The sequence below is a fragment of the Eulemur rufifrons genome, chromosome 15, assembly GCF_041146395.1.
Source record: "Eulemur rufifrons isolate Redbay chromosome 15, OSU_ERuf_1, whole genome shotgun sequence".
Taxonomy (NCBI): Eukaryota; Metazoa; Chordata; class Mammalia; order Primates; family Lemuridae; genus Eulemur; species Eulemur rufifrons.
Window position 1 is genome coordinate 37,708,090 of NC_090997.1, and position 21,461 is coordinate 37,729,550.

The following is a 21,461-nucleotide window of genomic DNA, read 5'->3' on the forward strand; positions in this document are numbered from 1 at the left end:
GGGGACTGAAACTTAGGCTTTCCCGGTTTCCAGCTTGCTGACTACAGATCTTGGGACTTCTCAGCCTTGATTCAGTCTCTCACCTTCTCCGGGGCCAGGTCTCATCTGCCATTCTGATCTTATATCTCTAACCTCTGCCTCTCCATTGTTTGTTCTTCTTTGTCTATAATTGCTCAAATTTCTCCCAGTTTTTCGTGCCACATTTTATGCAGTTTCTATCCATTTTATAGTCTCCTGATCCAAGTCCTCAGAAGAATTGCCTTTCTTCACTTACTTTGTTCTCATTCACTCTTCAGTGCATTGCATTTTGTCTTCTACTAATGTGACCAGTTGACCAGAGCTGCTATGGATAAAGCTGCTCCGGATGAGATCACTGGCAGTGTTTAATTGGCAATTCCAACAGATATTTTTTTCAGCCTTTTATTTTATTGGATTTCTCTACTACATGTAATTCTCCATGTCCTTGACTTTAATGACACATCATTTTTATTCTTCTTATAACTCCATAATTGCTTCTTCTCTATCTTCTTATTGACTGTTTTTTCTCTATCCAGCTTTCAAATATTAATATTCATCAGGATCCCTGTTTGATCCTTTTTTACTCACTGTCTATACTTTACCTGAGTTATCATAGTCATTTTCATATTTTCTGCTACCTACACACAGATGACTCCTTTTCCCTACTTTGAAGCTCATGTGACCAATTTCTAGGTGGACATCTCTGCCTAGATTTTCTGCAGGTGCCTCACAGTTCACATGGCCAAACCTGAACTTCTTATAGTGTCTCCTAAGCCAGTTCTGTCTTCTTACCATTTCAGTTGGTAGCACCCTCATCCACCCAGTCACCTGACTCAGAACCATGAAATGCGTTTATTCCTACTTCTACTTCATTGCCCACATCCAGTCAATAAACTGCCTTCCAGATTATGTTTTGATATTTTGTATTTATTTCCCCAATCAATCCCTTCCTTTCCATTCCACTGCGGCTGCTTGGTTCATTTCTCTCATCACCTGATATTAGGACTAATAGAGGTGATTTTCAATTAATATCTCAATGTTTCATCATAAGATCCTCAAATCAGCCCTTCCTGTAGCCAACAGAGTGATTTATCAAATGAAAATGAGACTGTTTCACTGTCCCGCATTACATCTCTTAGGGCCTCATTCCTGCTCCCATTGCCGACAGTAATATTTCCCGTACTTGGTTTCATGGATATATGGATATATGTATTTGTTTTAGAATGTTCAATGAGAATTTTTCAATTTGGTTTGTGCATTTTACTGATAATCATTTAAAAACAATCACCACTTTGTGTTTATGATGGCATGTCTATCAAAAAATGACCTAAAGTTACGAGGTTTAGCTTTAAATGCAGTATTTCTCAGCCAATAATGGAAGATTCTAGGTGTTATAGACATAGTTTCAGGGATCTATATGATATATATAGATAGATATACACACATATATATCTGTATCTGCCTATATAAATGGACAGATATAGATATGATCTATATATTTATACCTGCATATCACATATTATGTGTGTATATAATTTTTCCAAAGGGATCTTACATTATTCAAGTTGGAAATACACTATACACTCTACAGGATCAATTCTGAGGTTCTTAATATGTCTTATAAGATCTTTTATGATCTGGCCTCTACATATTTCCCTGTCTTAATCTCTTTGCTTATACTTTCTGTCAAAGCAGTATCAAATTATTACTTGTGGGTCACCATGTACACAATGCTATTATTTTTCTTGTTACATCTATGCCTTTGCACTTACCCCTTAGGTGTATGGGATATTCTTGCCTTTTTCCATTCTTCTAACTTTAACTTTGAACTCCTACTTTATAAGTAGTTCCATCATCACCTCTTCTAGGATGTACTGTTATAACCAGGCTGGGCTGTTCATTGGTCCTCCCATTTTCATAATGCCCTAACTTGTCTCTAGATATGCCTTATTACTTTGTAGTTACCTACTGGAATCTTTACCAGATTGTGACCTCCTTCTGGTCTTGTGGTTTTCTCCTCTATATCTTTCAAGCATGACACATAGTTGACTGAGAGATAGTGAGCTGAAAATACATAGACGAATCACCTTTGCTTTCTACCTGTGAAGATAAATATCTTTTTCAACAGTCGACTTAAGCAATTTCTTTCACAATTGTTCCTTTACTACGTACTGCTTGTTAAATGTTTAATATGTATTTATATGCTTCACTTAGTATTTTTAGTTAGAAAAATCAATGTATAGTTTTATACGAAGAAATTTTAGCTATAGGAAGATAACGCTTGTATTCCTTTCTATTTCAGGAAACCTGTCTTCCGAGTTCCAGGCTCAGGAACCTAGAAGTTCTGAAAATACATTAACTCCGATGGAAGATTCTGGGTGTGTTTTATCAAATGAGCAGAGAACCGAGTCTTTAGAGCTGCCCCAGCATTTTGTGGAGAGCTGTACCCCCATACCCTTTCCACCATTGCCTCTTATGAAAAGACCCTGTGCTACCCTGGAAAATCCTCTGTCTTCTCACATGCGATTTTTGCAACATCTGCTTGAACTGAAGAACTTGACAGAATCAGATAGTTTGAAAACAGACTTAACTTATTTTGAAAAAGACTTTTCCATAGTCTCTGATTCTGTTTTTCAGTTGCTGGATGGCCTGATCACTTTTTACCATAATCCTAAACCTCCTTTTTCAAGCTTTTGGACAGAAGCTGTTGATACTTTAGCTAGACTGATCAGTGAGTATAACTTATCTAATCATATTCATAAGAAGTGTTCCAAGAAGTTGGAAGAATTTGAGAAAACTCTACTACGGGTTATTTTAGGGAACAATAATATTAATCGGGTAAGTAATCTCTCCTATTCATGAAATAAAGTGTCAGTAATTTTAATGAATAGTTCACTTTGGATAGTGTCTTTTGTTGTTCTTTATCCTTGTGGCTCAAAGTCTTTCGTTGGTTTTTCTTTTGTAACTATGTTATCTGTGCTCCTATCTGATGTCATGTCTCCACCTCTGGACGCTGATTTGCTACAGCATAGTTCTTTCCATAAATGTCTCTGCTTCAAGCTTGTGCTTCTGTGCTTTTAATTACTTTCCCTGTTTGTTTGTTTGTTTGTTTTAAATCAGTATTCTTGGATTCTTCTCTTCTTATGTTTTCCCATACCTATGTTTACTTCCTACTGCTCAAAAAGTCTCAATGCTTTGCAGAAAACCACTAACATTTAAGGTGTTATAAACCATAACTTATGGGAGTGTTAAATTCTTCACGATGGATTGCCTGTACTATATTGAATTTGCTCTTTTTCTGGCATTGACTAGCAAATGCCTTGAGATCAGAAAGTATTTTTCTTTTGGACTTTCTTTTGTAAGTGGCAAATTTCCCATGAACCCTCTACAGATGTGAATTAATTGAATAAATTAGCTAAGGAATATATATTGTAAAGTTTTATAGTATCTTCCCCTTATTTATTTTTTTTTTTTTTTTTTTTTTGTTAAGACAGAGTCTCGCTTTGTTGCCCAGGCTAGAGTGAGTGCCGTGGCGTCAGCTTAGCTCACAGCAACCTCAGACTCCTCGGCTTAAGTGATCCTACTGCTTCAGCCTCCCGAGTAGCTGGGACTACAGGCATGCGCCACCATGCCCGGCTAATTTTTTCTATATATATATTTAGCTGTCCATATAATTTCTTTCTATTTTTAGTAGAGATGGGGTCTCGCCCTTGCTCAGGCTGGTCTCGAACTCCTGAGCTCAAACGATCCGCCCACCTCGGCCTCCCAGAGTGCTAGGATTACAGGCGTGAGCCACCGCGCCCGGCCTTCTTCCCCTTATTTATTTAACGTGATATAGAAAGGTTGACTCAGGAATTTTTTTTTTAACCAGTGACATTGAGGTAACCTGAAATTGTTTTGTGTTTGCTCTTGAGACATCGTAGATGGTTTCTTTTTCATATTACTTTCTGTCTTCTTTACTATCTGATCCTTTGGAAAACTTCAAATGCCTTGACATTTTAATCCTTTTTAATTGACCACTAAAAATTTCACAGAGGAGACTGAAATGTCTATCTAACTTATTCACTATATTTCACTGTACGAAAAAAGTAGTTGGACTTTGTTTCTTTGGATACATCATTGTTAAATGTTTCTCCTCAGTGCCATGCTCTAGCATTTATTGGTTTTGTACATTGGAGGCTTTATCTAAATTTTCAAAACTCCGATAAAATTTATACTGATGAACTAATTTGTTGCACATATATCTGTTCTTTCCTTCTCTATTAAGGTGTGATTTGATCAATATTTTAGAAAACCTATGATTAAGCTTTTGGCATTTGTGAAAGATATTGAATTTTCTGCCTGGAAAATTGAAATCTTTTTCTTTTGGACATGGCAAATCAGAAATTAAATATCAGAATTTCTGTAGTTGTATCTGATATAAGATCTGTTTTTTAACCGTCAATATCTCAAATAATTAATATTCTTTAATCATTTGGTTAATATATTTTTGCTTTCTTCTTTTAAAACCACTTTAAATAGGCTTTATGTGATTTGGAACCTTAAAGATAATGGCATTTATATTCCTTATCAGAGTTACCAGATGATAGAAATATTTCTCAGTATAGTCTTTCTCTACTTTAGTATTGGAGGTTGATATGACTTATACAAGACTAGCCTTGGGAATTGTATGGACGTAGGAAAGTGTGTAGAAGAAACTTGCGGTAGTATAGATGTGTTTGAACTGTGTATTTTCCCTACCATTTGCCCTTGTGCCAACTTACTGCTGAATAGTTGATCAGCAGTAGAAGGAGTGGGTGAATGGCTTTTTTAGAGAGCTAATCACTGCATTCAGAGAAAGTGGATCATAAAATTATTTACTACATTTACAATTAGGATGGTGATTCATAAATAAATTTGAATGGCATTCTTTCTGGGGATTTTCTTTCCTCCTGAGCAAAAGCATCTTAGACTAAATCGAATTTTTGCCATTATTGTCCCCATCATCCTTATCATTTTTACCACCACCACCACCACCATCATCATCCGGATATGTTCATGGAACTTTATTTTTTATTGGAAAAATACGTTAATGATTGCTCTTTATAAATGCTTTCCTGTCTTTTTAAGCTTTCTTTGAGCAAAGTAAAGTCTCAAGGAAGAATATAGTTTAACACAAAGTACTGGATAACTTCTATTATTGAATTTTTTATTGATACTAAATTGATAGGGTAGAAAAATACTATAGTTAAGAATAAATTTACTTCTTCAAAAAAACTTTTTTCCATAGATTGGAAGGGTTTAATTAGATTTTAATGCTTAAAACCTTGAGCCCTGCTATTAATTTCATTAAAGTGAACTCATGTTAGAGCAATGTGGAAGGAAAAGGTGTGGTATGAATACTTTAATATTCTGACAAAGGGATTTTATGTATGTATAATTCATGTATAACCAGGTTTTAAATACAGTCTTCAAAAACAAGTTATTGATAGGTTCAGTTGAAAAATTCTTCTGATCATACTTAGTATTCCTTTAATGATCATTAAGAACTTGATGTCTTTCAGAATCTTGAGGTCATCATTGTGAATATCAGTTATCAGAGCATAATATATTGAAGGGGGTATGCATTTGAAATGAGATACCCTGTGAGTTGTTTGGAAAAATTCTGTAATATTAGCTTGATTGAAATTATCGATAAGTTTAGGGGAAAGTATATTATTTGTGCTTTCTAAGATTTGGATAAATCCTATTTGTACTATTTTAGTAATATACATTATATTTATTAAGTAATAATTTAGGAATTGTTATCTCAATCCTATGTCTGTTTGAGTATTTTTAAGTTAACCATTAGTGTGGGACTGAAAGGTTTAATCTACAATGACATATTATTAAAATATAGAAGATATATGTCTTGAGACCAGATGGCATATAGGAGTCTGCACGAGGCCTGTTCTAGGAGGCCTGGGACACAATATTGACTTAATTTGAGGTTGAGCTCACCTCTACTTGCAGGCCTCAGTATGACACCTTCACCACTAACGTGTATTTGCTTGGTTAAGGAGTGTGTTTAACTTTTAGGTCTTTAATGACTTTATTTGACTAACATTCTGATCTTTCCTGTATTTCCGGACTTCAAATTGGGTTTATTTACATGATTATAAACAAGAGCTAATCCTAGCGTTATATCGCCACCTATTTCTTTATAGGTGATCATCATATTCTATGATGATACTGTCATAGAATTTTAATACCAGAATGATTATGATTATATTTAGATTTTGCAAGAGTATTTTTATTTTAAAATTTTTATTTATTTTAATAGATGGGAATGATTATATTAAGTTAAATATCAAAATCTATAGTTATCATTGAGCTTTTAGATACTTAGCATATGTTGCTAAGTCTTAGTCATATAATAAATGTAATAGTGAGTTACATAGAAAGATTTTTACTCTGATTTCTCATCCTTTTAAGCCATAAAATAACCCTTGGACCTATTAGCTGTGAAATTGAAAAAAAATGACTGCCAAGTTGACATTAAATTAAAATCTTTTGTTTGTATGGTAGACAGAATAATGATCCCCTCAAAGATTTCCACATCTGAATTCCTGGAATCTATGAACATGTTATATTACATGACAAGAGGGAGATTAAGGTAGATAAAATCAGATGATCTTGGGTTGGTGAGATTATCCTGGACTGCTCTGGTACAAAGATGTTTAGACATGAAATAGGGAAACAAGAGAGTCAGTGTCCAAATCAGAGAGAAATCTGAAGATGCTGTACTGCTGGCTATGAAGGTAGAGGAAGGAACCATGAACCAAAGAATGCAAGCTAGAGAAGCCAAGGAAATGGATTCTTCCCTAGAGCCTCCAGAAGGAATATAGGTAATGCTGTTGTGTTGTTTGAATTCCTTATGCATTTTGTAAAGTAACCCCTTATCAGATATATGGTTTGCAATTCTTCCATTCCATAGATTGCCTTTTCACTCTGTTTCCTTTGCTGTGAAGAAACTTTTTAGTTTGATGTAATCCCATTTATCTATTTTTTGCTTTTGTCAACTGTGCTTTTGGCGTTATATCCGAAAATTTGTTGCCCAGACCAATGTCAAGAAGTTTTTCTGTATGTTTCCTTCTAGTAGTCCTACATTTTCAGGTCTTACATTTAAGTTTTTAGTCCATTTTGTGTTGATTTTTTTTGTGTGGTGTGAGATAAGGTCCAATTCATTCTTCTACGTGTGTATATCCAGTTTTCCCAACACCATTTATTGAAGAGACTGTCCTTTCTCTGCTTTGTATTCTTGGCACCCTTATGGAAGATAGGTTGACTATAGATATATGAATTTATTTCTGGGCCCTCTATTCCATTGGTCTATATGTTTTTTTTTTAATGCCAGTACCATACTGTTTTGATTACTGTGACTTTGTGATATAGTTTGAAATCAGGAAATGTTATACAGCCAGCTTTGTTCTTGCTTAAGATTGTTTTGGCTATTTAGGGCATTTTGGGATTTCATATGAATTGTAGGATTTTTTTTTTTTCTATTTTGGTAAAGAATGTCATTTGGATTTTGATAGGGATTGCATTGAATATGATCTGTAGATCATATTGGGTAGTATAGACATTTTAACAATATTGACTTTTCCTATCTATGAACATGGAATATCTTTCCATTTATCTGTGTCTTTTAACATTTCCTTTATCAATGTTTTGTAATTTTCAGTGTACAAGTCTTTCACCTCTTTGGTAAAGTTTATTCCTAAGTATTTTATTATTTTTGTTATTATGAATGGAATTGTTTTCTTAATTTAATTTCAGGATAATGTGTTATATATAGAAATAAGATATAGATTTTTTAAATGTTAATTTTGTATCCTATAACACTATTGAATTTGTTTATTAGGTCCAACAGAGTCTTTGTTGAATCTTTAGGGTTTCCTACATATGTATGGTATCTGCAAACAGATGATTTTACTTTTTCCATTCCAATTTGGATGCCTTTTATTTCTTTTTCTTTTTTTAATTGCCTTGGCTAGAACTTCTAGGACTACGTTGAAAAGAAGTGGCAAGAAGGAGGCATCAGATCTAGAGGGAAAGCTTTCAGTTCTTCTGGATTATGATGTTAGCTGTGGGCTTTTCATGCATGGCATTTATTATGTTGAGATAAGATCATGCTATACCTATTCTGTTGAGAATTTTAATCATAAATGGGTCTCAAAAAGTTTATCAAATGCCTTTTCTGCCTCTATTGAGATGATTTTTTTTCTTTTGTTATCACTTTGTATCACATTAATTGATTTGCATATATTTAACCATCCTTGCATCCCTGGGATAAATGACACTTGGTCAAGATGTATGATCCTTTTAATGTGCTGTTAAATTTGGTTTGGTAGCATTTTATTAATGATTTTTGTATCTATGGTTACCAAGGATAATATCCTGTAGTTTTCTTTTCTTGTAGAATCTTTTCCTGGTTTTGGTATTAAGGTGATCCTGGCCTCATAAAATGAGGAAGTATTCTCTCTTCTGTTTTTAGGAAGAGTTTCAGAAAGAATGGTATTAATTCTTCTTTGAACCTTTGGTAGAATTCACCTGTGAAGGCATCAGGTTCTTCGTAGGGATACATTTCATTTATGGATTGAATCTCCTTGTTTGTTATTGGTCTGTTCAGGCTTTATATTTCTTCCTGATTCAGTTTTGGTAAGTTGTATGTTTCTAGGACTTTATCCTTTTTTTTAGGTTTATCCAGTTTGTTGAAATATAATTGTCTATCATAATCCCTTATGGTCCATTTTATGTCTGAGGCATCTGTTGTAATGTCTCCTTTCATTTCTAATTTTATTTATTTGAGTCTTCTTTCTTTTTTTCTTAGTCTAGCTAAGGGTTTGTCAATTTTTTTTTTATCTTTTTAAAAAAACAACTCTTAGGTTAGTTGAGTTTTTTCTATTGTTTCTTTGTTCTCTGTTTCTGTATTTTTTTGCTCTAATCTTTTTATTATTTTCTTCCTTTTTCTGATTTTGGGCTTAATTTGCTCTTGTTAGTGGACTTTAATACCTAACTTACAATAATGGATAGAATATCCAGACAAAAATATCAATAGAGAAACAGCTGACTTGAACAAGACTGTAAACCAAGTGCATTTAGCTGACATACACAGAAATTTCCACTCAATGGCATAAGAATACACATTCTTCTCAAGAATACATGCAATATTATCCAGGATAAATCATATTTTTTGATCACAAAACAAGTTTTAACAATTTTAGGATGTCAAAATCATTCCATATATTTTTTTCTGACCATAATGGAATGAAACTAGAATTCAACAACATTAAATAAAATGGGAAAATTTACAAATATGTGGAAACTGAACAACACGCTCTTGAATAACCTTTGGATCAAAGGAGAAGTCAAAGGGAATTTCAGCATATCTCAAGACAATTAAAAATGAAAACAGACTTTCCAAAACCTATGGGATGCAGTAAAAGCAATAATAAGGACGTTTATAGGGATAAATGCCCTACATTAAAAAAGAAGGATTTCAATGTAAACAAGTGTTTGTAGCACACAGATTAATAGTTTAAATTTAGAATCCCAAAACTTTTATTTACTAGATGAGACCCTAGACAAGTTAACTAACCGCCAACTTTCACATCTGTAAAATGGAAATAATAAATGTAACCACTTCATAGGGCTACTGAGAATTTTCAATGAGAAAATGCAAACGAAGTTCTTAGCATAATATCTGCCATCATTATAAGCATTTAGTAAATGTTTCTCATTGTTACTTTTCTCCTTGAAGGAAGTGACCATATCCTATTTTCTCCACTATGCCCAGCACAATGCTGAGGTCATTAATAGCAGCACAAAGAGGTATTTTTTGACTGAAAATAAAACAATGAAAATAAGTGACAAGTTAGATTTCATATACCCCATACAGTTAATTACCATCAGCTGATTTCCTTAGCAGCTGCTCTTACTGATGTCATGACATTCCTGAAGTGATTCCAGGTATCAGGTTATAGTAGTTGGGTATCATCTCTTGGTGTCACTATCTTCCCACAGCCACAGCTTCCTGTGACTGATAAACTTAGTGGGGCATCGTGGATTTTTTTTCTTTCTGTTTTAATTTTGGAAAATACTCTATGAATAACTATTTGTATGTGATGGTTTTACTTTTTGCTCCAATTGTTTAAGGTAGAGCTGTGTTACTTGTATCTCTAATCTAGGATTTTATACTTGATTCCCCCCAGTTGGTCATTTTTCTTAGATCACATGATTTTTGCTTACATCATTTCAGGCAGTTTATGGATAAACCTGAAGATGGGGTTTATAAAATCAGCTATTTTTTCCACCAAAGTGTATTCCTTAGTTGTATCTTGAAACTCATTCATACCATAATTGTATTGACCAGTAAAACACATTGACTTTTTTTGTTAAAGTTTTCTCTGCTGTGAGTAAGGACATCATTTCAGTAGTAAAACAGGCTTTTGTTCCTGTGCTAACTTTCCCAAAAAGCCTTATCATCTAAGATTTTTGTTTTTGTCATAGGTGTTCATCAGTTACTTAAAGTTTGTCTCAAGGATTTTTAAGGCTACTCCCCGTCTGCTTTGTTTTAGGATATTTCTTGGGAAATATAAATAAAGTCTAAGATTAAGGTTCCATGACCGATTTCATCCTTGTGCAGAGATGCATTTAAAAAAAATGAGAGAGAGGAGAGAGAAAGAGAGAGAGGAAGGAAGGGAGGGAGAGAGGATGGAAGGAAAGAAAGAAAAGATGAGATCTGAGCTAATGTTCCTGCAGTTTTATTTTAATTTGATAACCACTTACTGGAACAGTTGGATCATAAGCTAAAATCTTAGTATTCCTTTGATCACTGCGTAGGTATATAAATCAAACATTTCCTGGATTTTCAAAGCAGTGTTTAACGTTCATTGCTCATGCAGAGGAAGGAGGACTAGACAGAACTTTGTTCAGTTTACTTTCAAAGCATACTAAGCATTTCAGTATCTCTTCCTAAGATAATTAATAGCAAACTACCTTCAGATTATAGTTCATAGTTTGTAAAGGACGTTCACATGGAGCTTATTTGTTCTGACAACAACTCTGTGTCATGGGTATTATTACTGTCTTCAGTTTACAGATGAAAAAATTGAGGTCAGGCAGGTTAAAGGACTCATTGAATGTCTTTAGCCAGTAATAGAAGACTTAGGTCTCATACCTAGGTATATGACCACAATTTTTTTTCTCTTTCTACTATATTATATTTCCATCATTATATTTTGAAATGTTCTATATACTCTTTCCTAAATGCAACAGAAATAAATTGACTTTAGTTTATGGGTTAAAAGTATTCATTAGAAATAAAAGACCTTAGTAATGTTTCTCTCAATTTCAACGGAGAATATTTACAGTTTGCTTGGGTAAGTTGCTGTACTTCATTGTGAGCAAAGATTTATGTTTATAGAGGCAAGAAGAAAAAAAAATGTTCTGCTCTGTGCTACAATATAAGATCACCTGTTCCTTGTTTTTTTTTTTTATTGGCAATAAATAACAGTCTGTTGGAAATTTTCTAATTGCAAATAAAGCCATGTAACTTTAGTTTCTAACTGAAGGTAAGTTAGATGGTTTTGCTTGTGTCTACATAAAAAATAAAAACATCTTCCTGCCTGTCTTAACAAGTATTGTGAAATAAATTTAAAATTTTTTAGAAACTTTAACAATGAGATTTTGAAGCTATCATATTTTAGATTTTTTCCCCATTGAGTTCAAAATCTCCTTTAAGTACCCCCAAAGGTTGAAAAACCTTAAATCATACCTATCAAATGTGAGACTTGGAAAAAGGAAACATTTCTGTGAACGTGAAATCGCTTCTCATTTATTCATAGGCAATAATGGTTTTAAAGCGGAACGTTTCACTTTAAGTATACGGTGACTAATCATTAGCAAGTTTAATTGTTTTTCCCCTGGTACTCTTCCAGTACCTCACATGCATTGGACAACTTTTGTGCTAGGTTCTCTCATAGATCCTGGATATACTGTGGTGGACCTATGAGACAATATCCCTGCCAAAACGAAGTAATAATTCAAATAGACATTGAATAAATGAACATATAAATGTAAACGACATAACAGGTATGAAAAAAAGAAATGAACAGGATGGAATGAGAGAAAATAAAAGAGAAAACCTAATTTAGTGTGTTGAAACACAGAAGGCCTAATGCAGGAAGTGGCTTTTAAATAGGATGAGAGGGAGGTAAGTAGGTAAACATTTGGAGTAAGATGTTTTGAGATGGTTGTCATAGCATATATATACCTGAGCCAGGATGTATTTGAATACTTGAAAGAGGAGGCACTGTGCTCTATCAAGTTCAGAGAGAAAAGGGCAGAGAACTATATAATGAGTTCGGAAAAATATAGACTGTAATGGGTTAGGAGGTGCCTACTACATTAGTTTTCTATGGAAACTATAACAAATTACCACAAACTTAGTGGTTTAAAATAACTGAATTGTGTTCTCTCACAGTTCTGAGGCCAGAAATCTTAAATAAAGGTGCAGACAGCCACACTATCTCCTTAGCACATGGGGAGACACTTTCCTTGCCTCTTACAGCTTATGGGGGCTGCTGGCATTTCTTGTCTTGTGGCTCCATCCATATCTCTCTGCTGCACCTTCACATCATCTTCTTTACCATGTGTCTAATCTTCCTCTGCCTCTCTCATGTAAAGAGATTTGTGATGGCATTTAGAAACCACACGTACAATTCAGGATTATCTCTTCACCTCAAGGTCCTTAATCATCTTCGCAAAGAAACTTTCTCTAAACAAAGTGGTAACAATTACAGGTTCTAGGGACTTAACGTGGATATCTTTTGGGGGCCATATTTTTTGCTTACTGCACCTACCCAGTATTCATTTTCACTCTTAGCCTTATATGCTTTTCTTCACATAGGCCGTGTGCTGTCCCCATAGTTCCTTGTTTTAAGGATAATCCTAATCTCATCTCCCTTGCCAGGAATAGAAATATGCATTCCAGAGTAATGAAGCCCCAGAAGAGGCTTCCTTCAGGCTTCTGGGAAAGTTTCTCCATATTCTCTAGGAGATTCTGACAGACAAATCTGTGTCTCTTCCTCTGCATCCTGTCTTGTGAATATATAAAGCTGGACCTCTTAGAGTTAGCTTGCCGCTATCTTAAGGGTTAAGCAACCACATAAAGGAGAATAAAACCCAGAGAATCACATCACAGTAAATCCAAGCCAGAGCCAGGTTAAGTCATCCCTAAAGCCTATTCAACTTCTGAATATCCAATAATGTGAGTCAGTGCATTTTGTTTGCATTTAAGGTGATATGAATTGGATCTTCAGCAACTTATACCACAAAACCTTAACCGCCTAGCCCTGGGCCATGGCATGGAGTTTGGGTTTTATTTGATATGACATGAGAAGTCATTGATTATTTTAGGTTTTAAAACCTCACTTTGGACATCATCAGGATAATTTATTAGAGAGGGATTAAGAAGAAGTAGAGAAACAATTTAGGTTGTGTAGTAGTTCAGATGAGTGTGGATAGTAGCTTACATGGGTGTTGTGAGTAGAAATGGAGATAGCTGTATGTATCTAAAATATACTGAGGGAAGTGTATACCGGAAGACTTTTCATTAAAGTTGGTAGATTGAGGACACACATCTTGTCTCGCTCCTACCTTGATTAAGATAATAGTAAATTGATTTTTTAAAGTCATAAACATATGGGGAAAGTAGGGGACTGGACAATAGCAATGAAATATTAGAAGGTAGAAAGGACTTGTACAATTGGTAAATGCCTTAGCACATCCAAGAAAACAGAACCATAAAGGAAAATTTGAGAAAGCTGTTAGCCAATTTAATTTACACAGTAGAATCTACTGAAGACTCAGAAATTAGCTCTACTAGTTAGCTATGGAAAAGAGGATGAAGGCCAGGTGCTAGAATATAAAATAAGGAGGTCTGATCAGAATTGTGTTTTGGAATCACTTAAGAACCTTAGAAAGTTTATCACACATGGCAGGGGACTTGCCCTCCCACAACAAGAAAAAGAGTGAAGATTTATTCTCTGAAACTAAAAAAATATATAAAATTGACCATATCAAGAGGAAAGATATGAATGTACTGATATCAAATGTTCTCTAAAGAAATAGAGCAGCCAGATCACCCTACACTAGAGCGCTAGCCCCACTCGCAAACCAAGTTTCTAGTCAGCTTTCAGTCCTTGCTCTTAAATGTAAGCATACAATTAGGATTATTAGATTTCTGGGGGAGAAAAATCTAATAATGAAAATCATCCTGAAAATAACATGGAGGAACCAGAGAGCAGGGAGAGATGAAAAACGTAAATTTAAAATACATACATGTTTGTGTATGTGTGTGTATTTTAATACTTTCAGAAAGATAAGAGCATGTTTTGCAACCATAAATAAAGTGGTACTTTAAATTTTTCAAGGAATTTTAGAAAAACTCCTTAAAATTAAAAATATCATGAAAACACCTAATTTATATAAAAGTTTGGAAGGTAGGAAAATCTCCCAGAAAGTAGAGGAAAAATAAACAAGAAAATATGGGACCAAAAGAAAGGAAATTAGAGGTCCTAATGTAAAGTACAACATTTGAATAATAGGAGTTCCAGAAAGAGGGGACAGAGAAAACAGGAGGGAAGTAGTAGACGTTTTTGTCTGGGAAACAGAAGAATTGATCTTCTAAATGTCCTAGTGATTGCTATTTGAAAGATGATACCTATTTTCTAGCTATCACAAATCAATAAGTTTAGGCTTATCTATGAGAAGGAAATCAGTTGGTTGAATTGGGATGCAGGGGAGCAAGATGACATATACCTCAGGATATAAAAGGGGCAAATGGCAAAATAGCTAAAAAACTAACTAAAAAAAAAATTCTTCCTTCATGAGAAACAGATTGTTTTACTTTCCATATGTGTTCAATTTTATTTCCATGGGTCTTAATTAAAACCAAGAAAAAGCTGACCTCTCTACATGACTATAATAATTTCAGATGCTAGAAATTGTAGGAAATATAACAATAATATCTATTCCATCCCTGGCTTTGTAAATAATTGAAACCAGGAAGGCTCAGAAAGATCTCTTAATTTCCTTCACCAATAGTTTTACTTTGTGTTGTGGAAGTTGAGTTATTCTGAAATATAGGATCAGTTTTTGTCCAAAGTAAGAAGCTTTTTTATTTTTTTAATTTTATCTACTTTTATGAATATTTCTGATGTTTTATTACAGGCAGTTTTTCATGAGAAGGACCATTAGGTTGAACAAAATGCTAGAAATTAAATGTTGCCAATCTGATCTTTGTATTTTTTCAGATCAAATCAAATCAGAACATTTAACACTATTACGTGCTGCATTTAAAACAAGCTTTGTGTGTGTGTGTGTGTGTGTATTTATAAATATATATATGCTTAGTTTTGATCTTATGCCAGGAGATGTATTCCCTAGAAAATAATACTGAAAATTCTTTTTATAGCAAACTAATCTGAAATAATTCAGTTAAAAGAAATCACTTTGGACAAGGTTACAGAGAACTTCAGTGTAGAATTCTTCTTCAGACTATTTCTGCTAACTCACATGGAATTAGCAGTGGTCCTTAGTCTGTTTTGTTTTGTTTTGTTTTGTTTAAATAAGTGATGCATGAATCCTTGCCAGACCCATTGAATCTCTGGGTATCTGAAGTTTTTAAATCTTTTGCAGGCGATTCTAATGCTCAGTGTTGATTGACAACCACTGGGCTAGAGAGGCAACAGATTTCAAAATACATACACACCTCTTAGTAACTGAAAGGACAAATTTTCCTTTTTCTTTTCTTTCCTTTTTTTTTTTGTTATGATTTGGTGTGGGCACTGCTGAAGTTTTCAGATGCTACAATGAGCACTAATCTCTCAATATGATGTTTTTGTGTCCTCTGGTTTAAGCTGTTACTGCGGAGATGCTGTGAGGTGAGCAGCCATCACCTTCTGGCTGTTTTGGCAAATATTAGATTGACATAACCTGACTCAGCAACCAGGAGAGACTTTCTGTTAAGGGACAAATGCTATTTAAAAACAGATTAATGTATCCCTCTGATGCATTTCAAATCTGTGAACATTAGGCTTCATTCTCCTCAAATTAATTAAATACCAAGGGATTTGATTCTGAAGAAATACTGTACATTCTTAGGTATAAGGGTGTCAATTAAAGCTGGCAGAGAAACAATTCAATCACAGGGGTTATTAAGAAGCTCCTTTAAAATTTGCAGTGTGGTAACTAACAGCAAACAACTGGATGCTGAGCATTGTTAAATGTAAATGTCAAATTAAATTAACATGCCCTAAGGTTGGTTTTTCAGAATACCATATTTGCTGGAATAATTTCTCCCTTTATATTCCATAATAAATGGAATAAAAGATATAAGTGATGATTTGGGTCCTGTTCAGTTGCCATCCTAATCAACATTTATTGTTCCTTATATTTCTCTTTCTCCCTTTCTAAAAAGCAACTTGCCCAGAGTTCCCAAGAAATTTGTTGCAGAAGCACAAAGCCACAAGGCATACTCAAGGATTGAGGCTCATTAAAAGCTGCCCATACCCCCTCCTGCCATCCCACTTACCTTTATGACATAACACTGGTGCCAAAATTTCTCCATCAGGTAACAATTTGAGCTAACATGATGTAGAATTCAGGAAATTGCTAGGGATTTGGATTAGGAAATGAGTTTTTCACTTACTAGAAAGTTACAATACCCTTTCTGAAACTGCATTTTATCATTTGAAAATGGATTAGAGGATAACAAAATGATGTTTGTGGAGGTGCTTTGTAAATTTGTGAAACTTTATGAAAATACTACTATTCTATTGTTAAATGCAGCTCTCCCTGTAGTGGGAGATGATACATAAAAGCCACATTCATCATTAAAATCCCTGTGAAGGTTTATTGTCAAAGCAATTCCTAAGTATATATCATTGCTTGGGGATAACAGGCCTAATTTGGTATCTAGAGGGATCATATTTCCATATTTGCAATAAACTCTTGGGAACAGAGAAAGACATAGCAAGAAGAGTAAGAGGGAAGGAATTGAGGGAGGGCAATGGTAGGACATAGAGTAGACATTTTTCATATTTCACTATCTTCCCTTCATTTCTATCTGACTGTGCTACAGCTACATGATTCTGTAAAAGAATTACTAAGAATGAAGAAGTAAAAACAAGACATGTAGGAGATTGTGTAAGCATGTGCCACTGGTATTTGCTAATTTATTTTTGTGTGAATATGGGAAAAATTATTGGCATTGAATTTGGGAACAGGGTAAGTGAGTAGAGCTTTTAATTTACTTCTCTTTACAAAGAAGCTTTTGATCCAAGGGTAAGACTAACCTAGCAAATACAGCTTGGAGGAAATGGTTTAGGAAAAAGGGCATAAAGAAGCATCTAGATAGCAGGAAATTGAGCAAGGAGCTGCCATATTCCCTACTGTAGTTGAATATAAATAATCATCAGCTTTGTTGGTTTGCTCAGAGTCCCTAATCTTTACTGGATGTTAGAATTACCCAGATAGCGCCCATCAGATTTATAGTATTACAATCTTGGATGGCACCTATGGCATATATAGTTTTGAGTGAATGCCACAGAAACATCTGAACCACAACCAGTGTTTAATTTTGTTTTTGCCATTGATAGTCTCTGACTTAATATGCCTAAATGTCTCTTCAGGTATCCACTATTTCTGTTTAAAAGAAGAAAAATATGAGAAAAAAAAGTTATGGCATGAGAATCATTTGATTAAACTATTTACATAATGTTCTTTATAAAAAAATATACCTGTGGGGTAAAATTCACTAAAGGGAAACAAAAGTGGGTAAAGAAGTTTCTATTAGGAATATATAAATTACCCGAATTTTAAGTGACTGTCATAGTGACAGCTGACACTAAGTTCATGAATGATTAATTAATTATTAATAGACTCATTAAGAGAAAATTGAAAACTTAGTAACTTTAAATGTAGAATATACAGAGTAATGTATGTTGAATAAATTATCAGTAACTTTCTTAAAAGAATCCAAATAGAGATCTTATATGTTAATAAAAACTCTAACATTGCTATAAGTGGAGATACTATATAATGATTTGTAAGCATTCCAATCTTAAAATTAAAAAATAATAGATGTCAAATAGTATTGTTTCTATACAAGCATTTTACTGGAGGTCCTAGGATATGTAATAAGATAAGACAAAGAAATAAGTAATAAGGTATAGAAGGAAAGAAGTTAAACTGTTCATATTTGTAGTTAATATGATGAATGTATACAGTAAATTCAAAAGAATCTACAAATGATTAAAAATAACAGAACTTTACAAAGTGTTACATGCAGAAGCATTATAAAAATTCAAATCTTGTTATACCACTAATGACCAGTTAGAAAATTGCATAGGGAAAAACTCCATTGACAATAGCAACAAAAAAGTATAAGACTAAGTCTGAAGAGTGTAAGTATGACCTCTGTGGAAAAAAAATAAGTACATCAACAAAGGAATTAAAATAATTAAATTAATAACTATATCATGTTGATAAAAAAAAATATATGAGTAGTCCTGCCTGCATAGGGAACTATTGGGAGACACATCCATCTGTACTGCTGGGGCAAGCTTAACAACCTTGGACCAGAGACGATCCTGAAATGGCTCTGTGTCTTGGCCCCAACCCTTCTCAACTGTGGTTTGAGAGCAGTTCTCACCAGGGACCTGGAAGGAAACACAAGGCAGACGTATTCTCAAGGCTTCAGCTATAATCTGAAGCTCATACTGCCTACGAGAGAAACAGCCAATGACCCAGTGGGAACCCTCCCAGGGATGCAAAGGAAGCCACATTTGTCTGTGCACCTGGAAATAAGCCTGCCATTTGTAGACCAAGGAGCTGACTCTCATTCTGGTGCCAGCCTTGCTGACCTAAAATCCTGAAGGAAGTCCAGTTTACCTAGGGACCAGACAGTATCGAAGCCTGCTTGAGCCCCTGATAACAGGCTCACTAACCTGAGACCCCACTGCAACCCAGCAACAGCCACATGACCTGGCTTCAACCCCACTGGACTGCAATCACAGAGGCAATTTGATCAGTCCAGAGATCCAACATGAGGAGACTTTTATCGACAGAAATCAGTCTGAAAAGACTGGAAAAGGTGTTTGCTCCTTCAAACACAGGGACACCAATGTAAGGCAAAACAGATAATGAAGATTCAAGTAAACATGACACCACCAAGGAAGTTAATAAAGCTCTAGTAGGACATCCCAAAGAAATAGAGATCTATAAATTGCCTGAAAAATATTTCAAAATAATAAGCTCAAGATGCAAGAAATCACAGATTGACATCTACATGAAATTGGGAAAACAATGCATGGACAAAATTAGAAGTTAATTACAGAAATAGAAACCATAAAAAAGAACCAAACAAATCCTGGCAGCAGAGAAGGATACAATGACAGAACTGAAAAATTTGATGCAGAGCTTCAATGGCAGTCTCAATCATACAGAAAAAGAATTAGCAAACTCAAAGACAGATCATTTAAAATAAGCAAATTAGAGGACAAAAACAGAAAGAAAAAGAATGAAAAAGCTTGAAGAAAGTAAAAGAGATCTATGGGACACCATCACCTTACAGATATGTGAATTATGGGAGTACCAGAAGGAGAAGAGAGAGAGAAAGGGAAAAGATTATTTGAAGAAATATTGAAAACTCCCCAAATCTTAGGAGAGATATAGAAATCCAGATTCTCAAAGAACTCCAAGCAAGATCTGTCATCAGTTATTTTGATATCCTCTTGGTAATTCTCTTCTAAGTCTATGGGAAGAAGGAAATTCTTTATGGTTGGAATAGTTGGAAAAGGGGCCACATAATAGCCCAGGAGGCAAAGTCCCTCAATTTGCCAGTTATTTAGGCATAAGTGTGCTGCCCTGGATTCAGAAGACTTGAACTAATTTCATCCTTCAAAACTAGCCCTTACACTCTTACAGACATTGGCCTAGGCAAAGAATTTATGAAGAAGACCCCTAAGGCAATCACAGCAACAACAAAAATAAATGAATGAGACCTGATTAAATTAAAAAGCTTCTGCGCAGCCAAAGAAACAGTCAACGAGAATAAACAGACCACCTACAGAATGGGAAAAAATTTTCGCATACTACCCATCAGATAAAGGACTGATAACAAGAATCTATTTAGAACTCAGGAAAATCAGCAAGAAAAAAATCAAACAACCCTATCAAAAAGTGGGCAAATGACATGAATAGAAATTTCTCAAAAGAAGATATAAGAATGGCTAACAAACATATGAAAAAATGCTCAACATCCCTAATCATCAGGGAAATGCAAATCAAAACCACAATGAGATATCACTTAACTCCAGTGAGAATGGCCTTTATCAAAAAGTCCCAAAACAACACATGTTGGTGTGGATGTGGAGAGACAGGAACACTCATACACTGCTGGTGGGACTGCAAACTAGTGCAACCCTTGTGGAAAGCATTATGGAGATACCTTAAACAGATTCAAATAGACCTACCATTTGATCCAGCAATCCCATTATTGGGCATCTACCCAAACGAACAAAGGTCATTCTATGACAAAGACACCTATACCCGAATGTTTATAGCAGCACAATTCACAATTGCAAAGATGTGGAAACAACCCAAATGCCCATCAATACATGAATGAATTAGTAAACTGTGGTATATGTATACCATGGAATATTACTCAGCTATAAGAAATAACAGTGATACGACATCTCTATGGTTCTCCTGGAGAGAGGTGGAACCCATTCTATTAAGTGAAGTATCCCAAGAATGGAAAAACAAGCATCACATGTACTCACCAGAAAATTGGTTTCCCTGATCATCACCTAAATTCATATCTGGGAATGATACCAATTGGATATCAGACTGAGGTGGGGGTTGGGGGGAGGGGATGGGTGTATGCCCACATAATGAGTGCATTGCGCACTGTCTGGGGAATGGTCACGCTTGAAGGTGCTGACTTGGGGATGGGGGGATGCGAGGAGGGGATGGGTATATACCTACATGATGGGTGCAACGCGCACTGTCTGGGGAACGGACACGCCTGGAGCTTTGACCTGGGGGGAAAGGCGGTACATGGGCAACGTATGTAACCTGAAATTCTGTATCCCCCATAATAAGATGAAATAAAAAAAAAAAAAAAAAACTAGCCTTTACAATCTCATATGCCCACCTCTTCCGCAATAGTCCATGGGCCTAGGCAGCAGTTGTTTATATATTTTTAGCAGCAATGACCTGGTAATGGAAAACACATTGGGCCCAGTGAGACTGAATAGTTTTCAAATCCTGGAGATATCAGATAGAACTGCAGTCCCCGAACCCAGGCCGCCCATCCCAGTCTGTGGCCTGTTAGGAAAACAGGGCCGTGCATC

General features: G+C 34.9%; 1 protein-coding gene across 1 annotated transcript in view; it reads left to right on the forward strand.

Annotated features, from left to right (window-relative positions):
• MEI4 (meiotic double-stranded break formation protein 4) overlaps window positions 1-21,461 on the forward strand; it is a 127,841-nt gene that overhangs the window by 28,863 nt on the left and 77,517 nt on the right. Inside the window, exon 2 of the mRNA XM_069487444.1 lies at window positions 2,321-2,856. Coding sequence (XP_069343545.1) covers window positions 2,321-2,856 — 536 coding nt within the window. The remainder of the gene's footprint in view (window positions 1-2,320; window positions 2,857-21,461) is intronic.